We start from the raw sequence: 19,358 nt of genomic DNA, 5'->3' as shown, positions 1-19,358 counted from the left end.
CCCCCCATTTTGCCCAGATTAGGAACGACTTCAGCAAACCCTCCCTGTTTTACCCTCCCCGATCCCCTGTGTTTCTCTTCCGTTCCTTCAAGCTTGCTCCCCCATTTCATTTCTTTTCTTTTTTGGCCGATTTGCTTTCTATCGATTTGCTCTCTGTTTTTCCCTCCCGATTGCCTTCCCTATTGTCTTCCTTCCTTCTACCTTCTGCCCATTTGCTCAAGTTTCGACTGATTTCCTTCTACCTTCTACCTTCTCCCTTCTTTTCTTTTTCTTTACAACTTATCTGTCACTCTTTCGATTGGCCTTCTCAACCAGTCGACACTCTTTCGATTGCCCTCAAGTAGCGGGTTTCGACACTCTTTCGACCGATTGCTCTCTCGAAAGGTAAAGGTTACTGCCTTGTTAGTACAAAGACGAGTGGTTGTGACCGGGATGGGAGTAGTAACTCAGCTTGGACATGAGCCTGATGTTTTCTATAACAACCTGCTCGAGGGTGTTAGTGGTATAAGTGAAATCGAGACTTTTGACTGCGCTCAGTTTCCGAAAGTAAGTTGTCTTTGGTTGGGATCTCTTGTTTTGCTCTTGTTTGTACTGCTGCTCGTTCTTACTGCTCCTGTTTTCTCTCCAGAGGATTGCTGGAGAGATCAAATCTTTCTCAACTGATGGATTGGTCGCACCAAAATTTTCCAAGAGGATGGACAAATTCATGCTTTATTCTCTTACTGCCGAAAAGAAAGCTTTGCAAGATGGGGGAGTAAATGAAGATGTAATGGAGGAGTTAGATAAAACGAAATGCGGAGTTTTGATTGGTTCAGCAATGGGTGGCATGAAGGTAAAATCTTTTTCTAGAAGAAGGAAAGTGTCATGGTATATAGTTTTCTTTCTATATCCATCGATTCATATACATTGCTTGTTGTGGAATGAACAGGTTTTCAACGATGCGATTGAAGCTTTGAGGATCTCATACAGGAAGATGAATCCTTTTTGCGTACCGTTTGCTACAACAAATATGGGTTCTACAATGCTTGCAATGGATTTGGTTAGCTTAAATTTAGATTCTGCAATGTTAAGATAGACCTTGATGGATGTTAAAATTTCGAGTTTGAGCTTTAAACTGATGATTTCTTCAGGGATGGATGGGTCCTAATTATTCAATCTAGGCTTTTATATGTATATTATTTTTGCATGACCTCTATATGCACCTGAACGATGTATATGTACCTAAACGATAATATTTTATATGATATTGATAATATTAAGAAGTTCTAATTGCAATGACCTCTATATGTCTTAAGAGTATGATTTTTCATTTGAGAAAATGGTTATGCTGTGTTTATTTTACTTCATTTCTATCTTTTAATGAGAAAGAAGGGGCCCTTGTTTTCAATGTTGAGTGTTGAAATATAAGTCCAATTAGCATGGTTTTAAGTCCTAAGGTAGTCAGCATTGAGTTATTCTTAATGTTTAGCATGATCTTCATGTTTTGGCATCTGTTGGGGTATGCTTGATTGATTTCCCTTGATATATGATATTGATTGACTTTACATTGGGTTTTATTATGAATTAGGGATACACTAGTTTACATGTAGAGAATGCTGTCTTTGCTTTGTGTGACTGTTTTATCTGTCACGTTTTTACTGTTAGTGCATCTAGTTTCCAAGCATATAATAACTTAAATCATTATTTAGTATTTAGTTATTTGTAAGATGTCTTTAATTATCTGTTAGTGAAGTAAGTACTCACTTTTTGCTTCATTGACCAAGCTTTAACTGACCTATATCAAGTTGCGTTATGTTTCTTGAGGATTACTTCTTAGTTGTCTTTCCCGGTAGAACTTGCTAAATGATTGGCAATAGAGATTTCCTTTAACCGTCCAACCATTTTTTGATCGGCCAGTTGTTGTAATTACAACTTTCTTTTGGATTTTACAAGTTCCCTACTATCTTGATGAAGCTACAGGATGGGGTTTGGAAGTATCTGAGCTTAAGAAACAACTGCAGGAAGCCAAGTCTAATGGCATCACTGTTAGGGCCTTGGTTGTAATAAATCCAGGCAACCCAACAGGACAGGTATCAATGAAATGCTTTCAGAAAAGTATATTATAAATGAAAAAGGTTCATGCAATTTCATTTTTCTATTATTTCATTTACGGAATGTGAATGAGCTTATACAAAGTTTGGAATTTTGACACAGAATATAAACTCTTTTACTATCTCCAGGGTATTATGGAGAGTGTGGAAAAAGGGGAGGTTACATGGAGGTTACTGGGTTTGGTGCTGATGTGAGGGAGCATATATACAAATTAGCATCTGTGAATGTGTGTTCTAACATCACTGGTCAAATTCTTGCTAGTCTTGTAATGAGTCCACCTAAGGTTATATCTTTTGCCATTTAAAGCCAGTTATCTGTTTGTATTCAAATGACATTGGATGTATGACATAGGACTAAATAGATTGAGCTTTGACAAGCTGCTTATAAGCATTGTTTCTTATAGAAGAAACACATTATTGGAGAAAGCTTTTGAATCTCCCAACTATTGGATTTGGGTTTCTTTTTGACAATTTGTTTATTGTGCTTTTGTTTAGATGATGAGAAAGGAAAGTCAAGAATTATATTTACTCGTTAAGTTAAATGAAGATATTTGTAATTTAAAAAAATAAAAATTCAATATAAATTTAAAATAAGAGATTAACTAAAAAATAAGAGTTAGTGGCAAAATTAATAAAATTTAAATTTTAGTGGTAAAATTCAATAACATAAAAATTAAGTTACAAATTTACTCATATTTTTTTAAAAAATAACGGCAAATATAAATAAAAATAAAGTACAGTGACAAATTTCAGTATTTATCTATAGGATGATGATAATTTCGCACTTTAATATTTTTTAAGAAAACAATATTTGAATTTTTTAGAATGGTACGGTAAAAAAATTTAAAACATAATTATTGTGCCAGCTATTTTAAAATTTTTACCAAACACAATTTTTAAAATTTTTAGATAATTTGGTAAGAAATTAACTGTATTCCAATTATTAAATAATATGGTAATTTAAAATAATTTTAGTACAAGATCATATATATCTAATATAATTAATCGTCATTAATTTGAATTTATATTAAATAAGTAATTGAAAATATATATTTTATTAAATTATATTTATTAATAATTATGTTAAATTATATTTCATAGTATTATATATTATGATTTTAGAAAATTCATATAAGAATATTTAATATTAAGAATTTTATTAAATTATATATTTTAATTAAAATATATTTAATAGTAATTATGTTAATTTATATTTTACAGTATCATATATTATGATTTCAGTAAATTAATATAAGAATATTAATTATTAAGAATTTTATTAAATTATATATTTTAATTAAAATATATTTAATAAAAATTATGTTTAAATATGATTAAATTATTTATTATTGATAATAATAATCTTATTATAATTTAAATAACAATAACAATAATTATTTACCAAAACAAATTTATGCTAAGGGTATTCTAGTCATTTTAGTTTTTTCCATTATGCTATTACACCTCTATTACATTCAACCAAACACAAGATTACTATTACGCCTCTATTCCATTACGTTCAACCAAACAGTTGATTTGTTATTACACCTCTAATCCAATACACCTTTAATCCAATACACCTCTAATCCAATACACCTCTAATCCAATACAGCGAACCAAACGCACCCTTAGTGATTTAGATCCCTAATTCGAAGGTTAACCAACCTCATGGAAATCAATCAATCATTGGCTATTATCATATTTGTTCAATTTTGCTAGATTCATATTTTGTTTCATTTACAATTTAGTCATTTGTTGTTTTTAGGTAATTAATTGGCATAATTAAACTTGTAAATCACCTGTCGTAATATAGCACCTAGTGAATAGTTAGCTAGACACCTTTAATTGCGTTTTTATCGTTTAAGAATTATTAATCATCAACTCCTTTAGGTTTGACCCCTTGGAATACTTCGGTGTTCCATCATACACTATAAATATTACAACTGGCACTATTCGTTTACAATTGAAATCGCACCTTTAAAATTGCTTCATAAAATTGTTTGCTTTACATGCAAGCGCGATGCGCGGTCAAGTTGTTGGCGCTGTTGCTGGGGAGACAGTTTTAGCTTAAGTAATTTTTAGTTTTATTGCATGTTGTCTAGGGAGATAATTGACAAAAATTAGGTTTATAGATATGACACTTCTTTTCTTTTGTCGTTGTTTGTTATTTTGTTTTGGAAAATTTGTGTTGATATGTTTTAATTCGTTGTGCTTGTAAAAGGTAGTGTATGACTCGGACCAGTAACGGGGTTGTACCATTCGAACCAGAGCTAAAAAGAATCTTAACACACGTTCGAAGGGGCCAAATTCCGAAAGGAGCCCATCCTTCACCGATAGACCAATCGATCGACAATCCAAGAGTAAAAGAGCGACCACTTCCACCCCTATGCCAAGTACCAATGGAGCAATACACGTTGCGCGACTATGCCATGCCTAATTTAGAGGCCATTCGAAGGAGTATTAATCGTTTCATGATTAATGCTAACAATTTTGAAATCAAATTGGCAATAATCCAAATAATACACGAGAATCCCCAATTTTGGGGATCGATGAACGAGGATCCTAACCAACATCTCAAGCACTTCTTAACCCTTTTTGACACTTCTAAATATAACGAGGTAATCAATGACGCTATACGTCTTTGGCTATTCCCTTTCTCATCAACTGGTGATGCTTTTTATGTGGTTAGATTCGTAGCTGGTTGACTCGACCAATACGTAGAACAAGTTGGCAAGTCAATTCCTAGCCAAGTCAAGATCTAAAACACCTAAATGGAACTTGACTTGCTCACTCCATTCAGAGAAATTTAACCCATTAAATAAAGTAATAGGTGAAGGTTGCGAATGAAGAGAAATACCTACAAAATAATACATAAAAGCAAAGCAATATATAAATGCTCAAATTTTGAATTCAAATATGCAAACAATCTAAGGACACCTTAGTTCTCATTTGGATAAATACTACAATATACTATCATAAATAAATCTCAATAAATTTAATTGACAAATAAATAATTTTCATCAAATATACATTACGTCTTTGAACATTCAAATATATATGTAGCAAAAATATTAATTTGCCACTATAATTTTTATTATTCAGAGAATAAATAAATCACCTTTGCGCAAATCTTGAAATTCTAATGATAGTAAAAGTCAAACATCTACTTTTTCATTATAAGTATTTAATTAATTATATAAATATTGATAATTTTACACATAATTTAATTTACATCTATAAAACTTTCTAATTTGGACGCTTTGGTAACTAACGAATTACGACATCAAACTTAAAATAAATATCATATAAATGTCATAATTAATAATTATCATTGAATTAATTCTTAAAAATAATAAAGAAAAAAATGATCATCATCAATCACCCAGCCGCCCACTTACATATATATATATATATAAACTCATAATATAACAACCATGAAACAAAATTAACCAAATTTAGTGATTCGCATAAAGTAAGTAGAGATGGCCAACTATGAAACTTTAATTCCGTCCTTAAAAAACGTAAAATAAAATATTAATATTTCATAAATTATGAATATTAAAGAACGCAAAACACAAAACTTTAGTTTCAGTCGTAAATCATGAATTGCTATGTATCTATCATATGCTCTTTATAATATTCGTAAAAATTCTACTTCATTCCAACAATCGATAAAATTAAAATAGTTAATTGTAATGGAATATCATATATTCTTCTAAATCATATTTGAAATCTTTTAGATATAAATATTATGTAAAATTGTATGAACAAATATTTTAATATTTTTAGAATAATACAAATATAAAAGTACTTAATGTAAATTTAAAATTCACCATTAACATTGATAAAGAAAAACACAAATTCTATCCATTATGTAATTTAATGAATGGATAGAATTTAATTTTTATTTAAAATAAAACTCTTAATCCTTTTAAATTGAGTTAATTCGATCCACATAATTGAACTAAATACTACAATAATTATAATATTTAATTTTACCGCTATAATAATTATTATTTTTAAACTTACTGTATCCAATCTCATTATCCATCAAAAAAGAACCTTTAATAAATATTTATTATTACTATTAACTTTTACTTCAAAGGTAACCTAATTAAATTTTATAAAAGTTTTTGCAATATTCTTTGAAATTATTATTCCTAATAATTAAAAAATTTTAATCACTAAAAATCATAAATTTTGTGACAGGGAAAGGGCAGATGAAAACAATCCAGGTACAGAAGTGTGCATTTATTGGTTTGATTGTCTATTTGATTACCATGTTCTCCAGAATATCCAGATCCGTACTTTTTTTTTGTTTTTTTCTATCTATTGGAGATAACGAGGAGTGTCAATCGATACTTGTTTCTTTAACCATCACAATGAAATTTTAAAATAGCGCTTTGTCTCATTCACCAAAACCAAATCCCCAGCACGTTCCTTCTTTCACCGTGAAAATCAATTTCACTTTTTTCTTTTTTTACTCCTATTTATGACCCTCGACGGAAAAAAATAAAAATAAAACTATAATCATAAATTTAACGTTTAACATTTATATTCTTTTTATTAATTTAGACTTTTTTAAACTAAATTAACCATAAATATTTTAAAAATGATTAATTCATTTTTTAATAGAATTAAAATATCAAAATTTTAACGATGTTGGTGTGACAACTTGATATGTCATTATTTATTTTATATGACATATTAAAAAATAATTTAGAAATTATAAAAATTATAAAAATATATATAAAATGTTTATAAAAGCTCAAAAAAATATATTATGAAGCACACGTAAATTATCACATGAACTATAATATTTAAAAATTATTATTTTAATCAATATTTTCTTTAAAAGAATAGCAATTTGATTAATTTTTAAAAAATTAATTAAATTTAAATTTTTTAAAAATTTTAAAATTAAATAAATAAATATCAATTTGACAAAAATATGAAATAATAAAAATTAAATTTATTATTATACCTGAAAAAACCAGCGGCTTTTGAACTGGTAGAAAGAACGTGACGGTCAAAGAAATATTCTTCTAATATTGGCCTCTAAAACACAAATCTATATATAACATAAAACCAAGAGTTTTTACTCTTTACAATTTAATAGGGTACTTTAAGCAATTTCGAAAAATTTAATAAAACAATTTAAATATTCTAAAAAGTAATTAAATTTGTATTATTTTATTATTTTATTAAATCTTTCATTTTTTATTTATATAATTAAAATTTTGTATTAATTTTTATAATTAAACTTATAAAAGTTAAAAAAGATTAAAAAAGACTATTAAAAGTATGTAAAATAATTATTAAAATCTATAATTTGAAAAAAAAAGGTGATTTGATACAACATTATTCATGAGCATTATATTTTATATCTTTATATATATATTTTTTTATATTTTTACGTCTTTATTATTAATAATTATTTCTTTTTTGAATTATGGGGTTAGATGAGATAGCAATAATCTCTACCACCTTAATCAGTGGTCAATGGTTCGACCTTCACCCTAAGTATGTAGCAACTTTAAAACTCGTGACTAATAAGCCTACAAAACACAAGGGATTAGTCATCGAACTTGCTCCAATATATACCTTGGGAAACTAAAAATTTGTAGAAGGTTATTAAAATCTAGAATTTATATAATTAAAGGTGAAAAAATAGAAAAATTTTGATAAATAATAATAATTTTCAACCATATGTTTTATATATAATTTCTTAGATGATGAAATAATAAATTTTATTAGGTTATTTGAAAATTATTTATATTTTATATGTATTTATTTAAATTATGAAATCATAAATTTCATAAGGTCAGTGATTATCAATAATAGTATTAAAAAGCCTAAATTGTGATCTATTTATTGTATGTTCATTTTCTCCGTATCATTGTACTAAGAAAAATAAAAATAAAAAAATTTTAAATTTCTCTTATTTTATTTTTATTTTTAAAAAAATCATAACAATAAATTTTATATTAAACATCATCTAGAATAACTTAGTCATAATATTTCGTAAGCTCCAAGACTTTACTCCTTAATAAATTTTAGACAATTAACTTCAAATTTAATATATTGATGTTATTGTATTTACAGTTGCAATCTCATTTAAGTTAATTTTCAAAAATTAAAAATTTTTATTTAATCTCTTTAAATCTTTAATGTTGTCAGTTTTAATTAGGATCTCTTTATGTTTGTAAATACTCACATTTTGGTGATTTCATGTAAGAGAATGCTATGAAGTTTTGGAATGATTAGCCATTGGTGTTGGGTTGTTTTGTATATGGATTTCCAACTATTGCTAAAACTAGGTTTAATATATATATTAGTACTTAAATTTAATAATTTTTCTTAAATTGGTCTTTAAATCTTTTTTTTATCACATTGGTACTTAAATATTGACATCCGTTACATAAACCAGCCTCTATAGTTAACATCATTAGTTTTTTTAATGCTTTATATATATATATATTCCCTTGAATTTGACAATTTTTCACAATTTTTTTTTGGAATATGTTAGTCCCTAAGGTTAACATCCATTACATAGATTAGTCCCTACACTAACAAGTTGTTTTTGAAGAATTTGCTAATGTGGACAAGTATGGGGATGACATGTAGGTTCATCTTTAATCATTCTTAAAAAATAAAAATAAAAACCTTAAAACTTTGAAAAAAAATCAGAATTTTTTTTAAAATTTTAAAAGATACTATAAATTATAAAAAATAAAAAATTGAATATATAAAAAATAAAAAAAATAAATTTAACATTTAACATTTAAAAGATTACTCTTTAAATATTAAACTTTTAAAAAATAAAAATAATTTTTTAAAATATAAAAATTATAAAATTAAAATTAAAAAATATAGAAAAAAGTCAACTTTTTTAGAAATTTACAAAATGAAAAAAAATATATAATGAAAAACTGATTGGGCATCAGTTGGGATTTTTTAAACATATTTAATTTTTGAAGTTTTTTGAAATTTAACTAAATTTTTTATTTTTTTATTTTCAATTTATATATTATTTTTTATTTTTATTTCTCATATATATATTCCTTTTTTGAAGTTTTATAATTTATATATTTCTTATTCTTTTAACAAATTTTATTTTTTTATTTTTTTAAGAATGGTTAAAGATAAATTCATGTGCCGTCCTCTTATTTCTCAACGTGTCAGCCTCATACTTATTCACATCAACAAATTCTTAAAAAAAGAAAAACAGTTTTAGTGTAGGAGCCAATATAATTCAGAAAATAATTTTAAGTGCCAATGTGAGAAATTTTATAAAGTTGAGGGGCCAATTCCACGTACATGCATTGTTGTAACTTTCCAACATATTGATTTTTTTTTTGTTTTTTTGAAAGGGTTCAACATATTGGTTGAATTTGTTATATTTTTTTCCTAAATAAATTTTAGTGTGAATGCTTAAAATATAGTAATTTTGATTCACCTAACATCTTATGTATTTTAGTAATTTTATCAAAATTTCTTATTTAATTATACTATTAACTAAAGTTTGATTTTATTGCATCTTTTTGACAGTTGAATAGATAATTTAATGATAAATTAAAATTCTATTAGTCATATTGTCAAAAAAAAAAAAACTTGCAGCTTAATTTTTTCTATGATAAATACTTAGCCTTCTAAGTTGAAAGTATATTCAAATCAATATGGCTTATTATACATTTTTATAAAGGTATTTATTGTTATATTTTCGTATACATCAATATTCGTTTTCTATGGGCATGATATTATAATCACATAATTTCTAAAAAATATATCATATTAGTTACTAGATTCGTTCCGATAAATACATTGAGAAATCAAATTTGTGTAAAAAAAAAATAACTACAATCCTTACTAAATATTTATGCTATTTTCATCACTTATTCCTCTATTTATTATTTATAATATTATACCTTCCAATTTAAACTAATTAAATAAGAGTAATTTAAGGTTTTTAGTTTAATTATTAATTAAAATAGTAATTTTTTCCCTTATACTAATAATTTAATTTATTAGTTGATTGTATTCTAAAGTTACTTAAAATAATATAATTCTATAATTATAAATTTTTAATAATTTTTTTCTTTTAGAAAAATCTTTATTTTAATCTATCAAAAGCAGAACCCCACATCGTGGGATTATATTCCTCAAATAGTATATGTATATGTATATGTATATGTATATGTATATGTATATGTATACATACATTAATATTTAGTGATTAGATTAATAATTAATAATATGGAAAAGGAATATATGCATAAACAAAATAAAGGCAGATTAGGAGAGAAGAAAGATGAGGAGTTGGATACAGCAAGGCACGTAACGTTGGACCCATTATAAAGTATATATCAAATTACTTTTTTAAAAAATGGAAATAATAGGTTAGTTCGTTGTATTTCATTGGAAATTTCCCTTTATCTCTCTTTTTTTTTCTTTTTTCTTTATTTACATTCTTTTGTTAATCATCAGTACATGCCAAATAAAATCTTCAATAATCTTACAAGGTCGTTTTCCTATTTTCATTCTCTTGGCAACCTTTGGGGTGTTGGGTAGGCTTTTCTCTTCTTTTTTTTCCTATTAACTCAATTTTTCGAACCTCGAAACAGTGATAACTTTCTCGTCTAGGGTATCTTTGTTAGGGAATCTTAAGGTGAGTTGGCAGCGGAAATCTAGTATAAGGTTTGGATAGAAAAGAAAAGAAAAGGAAAAAAACCATATTGATTGAAGTTGTTCTAAGAAGATTGATAATATTTTTGCAAGCCAACGTCTGTGTTTTCTCGCCTTGTCTCCTCTTTTGCCCTTTTTAGGTGCTGATTCTTGCTTCCCTGGGGTTGGGTGTGTTAGTTGGGATCGATTGTTAATCCATGTCTGAAGCAGGGCAACATAAGGTGGGTGGGGGTGGGGGTGATCAGGGCAATGGCACAGGGTTTGGTGACACCACTTACACCAAGATCTTTGTCGGAGGTTTGGCTTGGGAGACCAAAACTGATACCCTCAAACGTTATTTCGAGCAGTTCGGAGAAATACTAGAAGCTGTTGTCATTAATGACAAAACTACTGGAAGATCAAAAGGTTACGGCTTTGTAAGCTCCCCCTCCATCATATCTTCTTCTTCTTCTTCTTTTCCTGTTCAAAGTCAAGGGTTTGATTATTATGGTATATGTAGGTGACGTTTAAGGATGTTGATTCGGCTATGAGGGCTTGCTATAATCCATTTCCTGTGATTGATGGAAGAAGAGCAAACTGTAATCTTGCATCGCTTGGTGCTCAAAAGAATCGTCTATCTTCTGCTTCTCACTCTGGTCAGTATTCACCCATTTACATCAAATCAAAATATGGCTGTTAGATTATATTTTTTCTCTCCCATATTTTGCTGCTTAATTTCCGTCACCTTAATTTCAGCAATCGTATTTATTGCTTTATGATCAGTTTTCGTATGGTTGGCATAAGTTGCAGGGATTGAGAAATTTAGCCCATCCGCACCAGCACCACCACCTCGAGTCATGGAACCATCCGTTGCTGCTACTCCGGCATTTTACCGTCAATTCATTCCGCAATACGCATTTCCTTATTCGGCTTACGGGTGGGTAGATAGATCGGATTTCATAGTCTCTCTGCCTTGCTTAAATTGTGTATAATTTCTTGTTTCCGTAGGTGGTTCAATGTTCTAAAAATGATTGTCCTTTGAACATTCAGGTATCCTGGCTACACGCAAAATATGTCTCCAATGGTTAGTCTCTTGTTATTATCTTATATTATACCTTCATACATGTAGTAGGCCTAACAATTGAACATAAAATGTGTGATCAAAAGGTAATACAAACATGACACAAATACATGAATGCATTGTTTTTTATATGGTTATTGTTGCAAACTTGTAACATGAAATCCTTGATTGTTGTCTAAGATGAAACATTACAAAAATGTAAAAGCAATGTAGTGATTTGAAATTGGTGAATGTTGCAGAACTATTATAATGTATTTGGAGGGCAAGCGTTCTCATCCCATTACAGTAGCAGTGGGGCGTCAGGATCCGCTGGAGTCTACATGGGTTACTTCCCATTCTATCCCCAGCATGGGCATGGGCATGGGCATGGGCATGGGCAGAGCAACCAAAGTCAACACCCCAAAATAACTCACTATCCACATTTGGCTCAGCAATACCGACCATTTGGGACCTTAACCCTTGCTGCCTCAGCCTCTGCCGCACCTGCCACATCGCCAGGGACTACCACCTCTGCGCAAAATTCATCAGCCTAATTGGAAGTCAGAATATCATAACTAGGGTCAATAGTAACATGGATACAGACAAAGGAACTTAACCATTTTTAGCTTTGTTAGTTGGATGTACATCAATTTGACAGGCCACAATTTACACTTCACCACTTTCAGGAAACACCTTTTTTCTTAAATTTTATGTCTCAAAATGATCCCTACAATATGTCTTCTTATGGCAATATATATAAATTTGTATGAAATGAACATGAAATCATAGGATTCTAAGTTTTCTTATCTAAAAAGCAAAACTGGGTCTGAAGTACTGTTGAAGCCTGACAAGTAGGGGGTTTGCTTGGCTTGTCAGTTCATCATACCCTTCCTTGGCATTGCAGTTATATTGTGGAGTCACTGTCTTTCTCTGTCGCATGTCTAAAAAGCGTAAAAAAAGTAACATTCGTTGGGCATTATTTATCCTTTTTCCATTGTCAATCATTTTGCATATTCGGCTTCCGGAATTCATGAAGCATGTCGGGAATCCAAGAATATGCACACACACACACACAAAATTAAAATAATCATAGAGTATCACATTATTGTGCATATAGAATTAATTTTACTCAATTTCTCCGCGTATAAAAAAAACACCGTTGTCCAGCAAATCCCGCTAGTGGAAAGAGGATGATTGGCCCACATTTCACCGGAAAAAGGCAAATCCCAACTTTTCAAATAAGTAGGTGGCATTGCCTAATCCATTTTTGTGGTTGATATGAAGCACTATCATTTACCCCCTCACCTCCCCCCCCCCCAAAAAAAAAAAAAAGAAAAAGAAAATTATTGTTAAATTCCTTGCAAAGATTATCATTTAAAGGATCTGATTCAGGTGAAAAAGACAAGAAACCACATTCTTATTTATTAGTTCAAAATTTCCATGCCTTTTGGCATGCAGCCAATTCCAAAACTAAAATTAATTTGTGACGCTTTTGTTGCAATTCTTGTTCAATGTTGGTCACGGACATAAAAAAAAAAAAGTACTGATAACATAGCTTGCCTAAATATACCATTAAACATTGAATCAGCAGAATCAAATCATTAATAGCATTAGAAACAGTATTAAACTATAGTTGTACAATCTGTCTTTAGGGATCACCCCTAGCTAGGAGTGAATTACAATATGAAATTAACATTCATATCATGAAAATCCCCATCCAACTCTCTGCAAGCTAAAGAAATCCGACCCCCTATAAGTAACAAAGATACCGACTAAGATGTGGGACTCTGTACGATAACATTAACGTCAAAAGTACCTTGAATGTACTTGCTGTAGCTAAGTATGTATATGTTGGCATTTGATCATTCCAAAAAGGAAGAAACAAGAAAGGGTGATTAGTTCATCGCAGGGAGTAGAGCACGGAGTCGAATAGGCGTCTTTGATGGGCTTACTCTGCATTTGCAATGCACATCAAATTAGGGAAGAATTTGAATTTAACTACCCAAAGTATGATGTCTATAAACCAACCTTATGGGCAATGATCCCAGAACTGCACCACTGCAGTTAAGAGCTGTGATTGCACTTTCTGCCTGCAAGAATGGAAAACTTATAATGAGGAACTCCAGAAAGCATGCTGCAGCATAAAATCTACAAACAATGCATGTAGACACATTTTGGTAGTTCTACTCTGTAAGTAATTGCAGAAATGACTTATGCTAAATAGCTACAGCAGATTGGTGATCTTAAATTGTTTAGCAATAAAGTGGATAGGAGAGGGGCAATAAGGGAATGATAACGTAACAGCTTAGATCCTAGTTTAACTATGCTTCTTTGAACATGCAGAGCAGCAGAAACAACACTCAGGAATAATCTAGTAGATTATATCACTTATAACACAATTTTATCAAGCACTTATCTTCACACTTTTGCTCGACTACCGAATCACAAGTTCTCAACCAAAATTATACGAAATGGTCAAGAGGAAAATGAAGGGAAGAGCATTTACTCATCTTCAAAATTGGCAACAACATAGAAAATTGTTCATCTTGTAGAAACACAACAATCAATAAGTTCCTTAGTTAAAGAAAATGCAAACCAACCAAGTGTATGATGCAATAAATGGCTGTTACTGACTATAAACTAGACAAGTACAAAGCTGACATGCTCTCAACCAAATAGACAATCAGCCAGTCTAGCTGCCAGCATAAGATATTGAGAGTGCATCACAAGACAAAAGAAGCACAACATCCTGATTGCATCCATCAGTCCAAGAGATTCAGTAAAGAGAGAAGGGAGCAACGAGAGGAATGGGACTACTGTTACAGAACCAGTCATTTCCACAATTTGGTTCTCCTAAATCAAGTTCCATGGTTCAATTTGACAATGTTTATCCAATATAGTTCACATCCCAAAAAAGGATACATGAATGACAAAACTAAAAGAGGAGAAGCCAAGAGAGCTCTCCCACTCTTGCCACTTAGTTCATCCAATGAGAACTTGAGGTCAATAATCCATCAATGAAAAGGTTAAATAAACAGGTAAGGCTTGGTAAATTATTCATCTAAGAAGTAGCTAGATAATGTAGAAAAGGAATAAGCCATGCTATTTTTCATCAGAAAATAAGCTTTGGGGTTATGCTACATCGTACAGAAATTTTCTCAATTGGAGAAACAAGTAACCTCATCTGACACCATAGAAATAGATCTTGCAACAGTCTCATTAAATAAACAAGCAAGTGAGTAAATACCATTGTAAACTCAACAAAAGCAATACGAGATGAATGATGGTAGTCTCCCAATATCCTCATGCATTGAACCTACCAAAAAGCAAAAAAATGTTTGGCAAAGGATCATAAAAATGTTATGAGAAAAGCAGCATTTGTAAGAGAGGTCACATGAAAAACTACAAACCTCCCCACAAACTGATTCGAAGAAGAGTTTGACATCAGCTTGAGTAACCTGTATCAATTGACCAAACAAGCCATAAATTATTGCTCTGGCAATTGATCACACAGGCATAAAGCCATTCAAGAAATAGTGGACATTAGAAACTACCTTCTTGTCTATGTTTGTACAATAAATAGTCCTTGTGCACATCTCCCGCTCATCCTCAGACTTAAGAGCATAAAACATTTGAAGTCAATTAATTAGAGATGAAAACAAATAAAACATGACTCTGATTCAGTTTCATATACAACTGTTAATAAAGATCATTCATCATATCCATGCTTTACCCTCGGTAAAAAGGTTGGATTCACAGGTGCAATTGCAGTCTTGGAAGGCAGCACTCTTATAGGGTAATAACCAAGAATAGTCCCAGACAAATTCAAAGCAGCCCTAGCATCCTCTACAAGAACATTGAACTGTCAATACCATAAAATGAAGTACATGTCAATGCTTACTTCCTGGGACAGGCAAAAGACTTCCATGATACCTTCATTATAGAACTCAACAAAGGCAAAGCGGAGAACAGAGTTAGGATCACCACAAATGCGGCAATCAACAACCTTTTGGCCAAAATAACAGAACGTTATTTTAGGTTAATAATCCATCACTACAAAATTTGAAATAAAAATTGAAAATTTTGTACTAAATAGAAGAAGGAAGCAAAGAGAAGCACCGGTCCACAGCTCAGAAAGAGACCAGCAAGAAGCTCCTCGGTAACCTATACAACAATAAACATAATAAATCAGTGAGATATCACTGCAAAAAAGGTAAAACCGAGGCAAAAAACTGTAAAATGTCACCTGTAGGTCAATATCAGATACATAAACGGTCTTCCTAATTACATCCTCTTGCTGTGCCATATTGGTCCTACCATTCAACCTTCTCTTCCCTTGGCTAAAGTTATTCCTCTTCTGAATTATAAAAGAACGGAGAAATAAAAAAAACACACACATATATATATATATATATAAAATTGTTATAAGGATTATGAAGAACTCCAAAGAAGCAGAAAGTAGCAACATACTCTTCTATTAGTATGTCCATTGGTGTTGCCAGAATTAGTGTATACTACAAAACTGTCAGTACTATATCCAAAGCCATTTTGCAAAAACCCTTTATTTTGATTTTGGTTATCATTAAGATTATGATGATGATTAGCAAGGGAAGGAGGCACAAATTCCTCAGCCAGAGGGTTAAGCTTGGACAAAATCTCGACCAAATTATTCATATGATTGTTGAAAATTTTACCATCACCCCCATTTTCCATATTGCTAAACTCATTACACCCAGCCGTCTTTGTCAGCATCTGCTGCTGGTTCTTATTAAAACCATTTTGCATCTTAATATTGCTATCGCCATCGTTGATGGTAGCTGCTACTGGCTTTAACTGTTGAAAGTTGGCTTCTTTAGCATCAGTCACGGAATCAGTTCTGGGTTTTGATTTGTCTGGAGCGTTTGCCGACGCTACAGTGCTTTCCAAATTCTGTCCCGCCGACCCAATTTTCGCCCCAGCGTTCTCAGCAACCGCCATGATCAAATGGAAACTCCTCTATAAAAAAACGGTATTCTTTTTTTCAGATTCCTCTGTAAATAAACAAAGAAACCTATCTTTAAGGTTCTGCCTTATTGATGATCCGAAAAACTAAGCCCAGAATTGAAAAAAAGAAAAGAAAAGAAGCAGCAGCTATAGTTGGTGTTAGAAGGGCAACGTACCTTCCCTTGTCTGAAATGGCTTACATCGAAGTAAAAACCAAATCCATCCCAAATATCGTCACTTTATGTAGAAAGGAAACAAGTAAAAAGGACAACTTTTTCTTTCACTTTTATTTTTTTATATGTTAACTTTATGTAATTTATAAAAAAATAATATACAAATTAAATATAATTCTGGTTGAAATAGGTAAAAGTTAAGGGTAGAAATATTTTGAGGGTTTATGTTGCAATTTGCAAATCTAACTCTTTGCAATTTTTTTAAATACAAATTAAATATAATTCTGGTTGAAATAGGTAAAAGTTAAGGGTAGAAATATTTTGAGGGTTTATGTTGCAATTTGCAAATCTAACTCTTTGCAATTTTTTTAAAAAAATTGTATATGAAAAAATAAAATGCTTTCAAATATATATTTTTAATAAAAATATTATACTTTTAATAATTTTATACCTCAACTGAAATTTGGTTAAATAATAATATAAATCATATCATATGTAATACATTTATAAAAAATAATATAACAATTAAATGCGATTTTAGTTGAGATAGTAAAATTAAAATAGTATAAGATTTTAGTGCTTTAGGTTCAAATTTCTTTATTGTCTTTTTACATGCATGCATGCATTTTTTTAATTTAACAAAATATAAAATATACAAATACTCTTAAAATCATATTTGTTATTTTATAAAATGAAAAAATATTTGATAATTTTTTAATTGAATTGGAATAGGAAGCAACCCAATCAACCTCTTAATATATAATATATAATATAGAAGTAGAGATAAATTATATCATACAACGCAAAGCTAGAAATTTTGCTTTAGGAACCTACATAAAATTATAAAATTTGGAGATGAAAGCTAAAAAAAAAATGTTAAAAAAAGCTTAAATTAAATAATTGACTTTTTAAAACAGCTGAATTTTCATTATTTATTTTCATTTAACCAAATGTTAAAAGAACTAAATTAAAAATTTTAATTTTTAGAAAGGGCCAAAGAATAATTTGTCCATTTGGTCAGGACCAGTACCCCTTGGCTACCCCTGATATATATGATAGTTGTGGTTAAATACTGGTTACTAAAAAAAAATTTAATTTAAATTACAAAATTATATAAATATAAATTTTTCAACAGGTCCACTTTGTCCCGCCATGAACATATTTATGCTTTCTCCCTCTATTTTTTTATTCCTTGAACTTTTCCAACATTTTAAGGATCGATAGATGTAGGTTTGGTCGATCAAGACTAATGACTTCCTTCTTTTTGTCTCCTTTTTTTCAGTTTTTATTAAGGTAATGTAAAATATATATGCTAGTGAAAAAGGTAATTTTTAAATAGTTTTTTAGTAGATAATTAGATATTTATGGATGTCGAGGCCTATTATATAATTTGAGAAATAAGTTTTCCAAGCCCATTAAGACCAAAGTAATAATCTCAACATCATTGATGTAAAGGTCTCAGTAAACAAACTTTGACACTTCGTAAGTGTCTAGGTCTTGTTAAAAAACTTAATAAAACCAAATTTTGAAACAACCTTTTAAAATAAAAGAAAATTTCATAAATTTAAAGTAACACCAATACTTAAGGGTGTTAAAGTCCATTCAGAAGCAACCATGTGGGGAGCATAACCTCTCGTTTCATGGCTATTTCTTCCCCTTTTCTTTTTCAAATAAAACTCCACCCAAAAACTCAAGTTTCTTTCATTAAATCTTGCTAGAAAATAATTTTTTTCTTGTTTTCCATTATCAACATCTTCATTCAAGATCCAGGGTTTTGTGGTTTAGTGAGAGAAGTTGAAGCTAGAGAGAGAGCTCCAAATCAAGGTAAGAAAGTATGCTTTCTTCATATCCACTTTAGTTATTTGAGGTATTTGGTATGTGAAAGTTTATTAAAGGTGTATATTAATATTTTTTGTGTTGAGAAATGTTGAATGGGTGGAGAAAACGATTTTAGATAAATGATTAAGTGGATTCAAGTGTTGAGACAGCAAAAAGAAGCTTTGTTTTTATTTTTGTCATCCAAAGAAGTGAGTACTCTTGGATCTATTGACTTTTCCATTAATAACACAATTACAAGTTTGCATGTTTAGAGAAATAAATAGTTGAATTTTTTATGTGTTTTAATGTATGAAAGACCATGGCTAGAAATGTGATCTTCATTGATAAGAAAGTGATTTTGACTTCAAATTTGCATAAAATGAATTGATAAATGTCATGGAATTTTTATTGTCATGGTACAGTGGGAAAGTGTTTTTTAACAATAAAGTGTGATTATGTAACACTCCTCACTCGTCCCCGTCGTCGGAATCGAGTTACGAGATGCTACATTACAAAACGGAACAATTATAAACAATTAACAGTAAAAAAATTTTATAAAAAAAAAGTAAA

The 19,358-nt window shown here is 29.9% G+C and overlaps 3 protein-coding genes and 1 long non-coding RNA gene across 10 annotated transcripts; 3 read left to right on the top strand and 1 right to left on the bottom strand.

Moving 5' to 3' along the window:
* Positions 1-415: 415 nt before the first annotated feature.
* LOC107948191 (3-oxoacyl-[acyl-carrier-protein] synthase II, chloroplastic-like) lies at positions 416-1,160 on the top strand. The gene is made up of 4 exons (XM_016882668.2): positions 416-546; positions 629-832; positions 929-1,039; positions 1,131-1,160. Exons 1-4 carry the CDS (start codon positions 433-435, stop codon positions 1,158-1,160), a joined length of 459 nt encoding a protein of 152 aa, XP_016738157.1. The 5' UTR covers positions 416-432.
* Positions 1,161-1,295: 135 nt separating this feature from the next.
* On the top strand, positions 1,296-2,561 carry LOC121204535 (uncharacterized). The gene is made up of 2 exons (XR_005899584.1): positions 1,296-2,069; positions 2,220-2,561. It is a non-coding gene; the product is annotated as an uncharacterized lncRNA (long non-coding RNA).
* A 7,954-nt stretch (positions 2,562-10,515) lies between these two features.
* On the top strand, positions 10,516-12,620 carry LOC107948207 (RNA-binding protein 38). 2 transcript variants are annotated; one of them, XM_016882675.2, is made up of 5 exons: positions 10,516-11,191; positions 11,275-11,410; positions 11,559-11,691; positions 11,805-11,838; positions 12,075-12,620. In XM_016882675.2, exons 1-5 carry the CDS (start codon positions 10,973-10,975, stop codon positions 12,366-12,368), a joined length of 816 nt encoding a protein of 271 aa, XP_016738164.1. In that variant the 5' UTR covers positions 10,516-10,972; the 3' UTR covers positions 12,369-12,620. The 2 variants fall into 2 exon arrangements, with proteins under 2 accessions (XP_016738164.1, XP_016738170.1); XM_016882681.2 differs by having other exon boundaries at positions 10,527-11,191; positions 11,565-11,691.
* Positions 12,621-13,398: 778 nt separating this feature from the next.
* LOC107948221 (polyadenylate-binding protein-interacting protein 10) lies at positions 13,399-17,087 on the bottom strand. 6 transcript variants are annotated; one of them, XM_016882693.2, is made up of 11 exons: positions 16,974-17,087; positions 16,285-16,844; positions 16,061-16,171; positions 15,934-15,978; positions 15,748-15,820; positions 15,548-15,660; positions 15,369-15,428; positions 15,225-15,272; positions 15,062-15,130; positions 13,843-13,904; positions 13,399-13,767 (listed from the first exon to the last, which is right to left on the bottom strand). In XM_016882693.2, the coding sequence occupies exons 2-11, from the start codon at positions 16,789-16,791 to the stop codon at positions 13,710-13,712; spliced, it is 1,146 nt and encodes a 381-aa protein (XP_016738182.1). In that variant the 5' UTR covers positions 16,792-16,844; positions 16,974-17,087; the 3' UTR covers positions 13,399-13,709. The 6 variants fall into 6 exon arrangements, with proteins under 6 accessions (XP_016738182.1, XP_016738198.1, XP_040930470.1 ...); XM_016882709.2 differs by having other exon boundaries at positions 16,285-16,809; positions 16,974-17,069; XM_041074536.1 differs by having other exon boundaries at positions 16,061-16,168; positions 16,285-16,809; positions 16,974-17,069.
* Positions 17,088-19,358: the final 2,271 nt, after the last annotated feature.

Source organism: Gossypium hirsutum, chromosome A08 (genome assembly GCF_007990345.1).
Source record: "Gossypium hirsutum isolate 1008001.06 chromosome A08, Gossypium_hirsutum_v2.1, whole genome shotgun sequence".
NCBI classification, from domain to species: domain Eukaryota; kingdom Viridiplantae; phylum Streptophyta; class Magnoliopsida; order Malvales; family Malvaceae; genus Gossypium; species Gossypium hirsutum.
The sequence above is the reverse complement of the archived record's forward strand: the minus strand, read 5'-3'. Positions and strand labels throughout refer to the sequence as shown.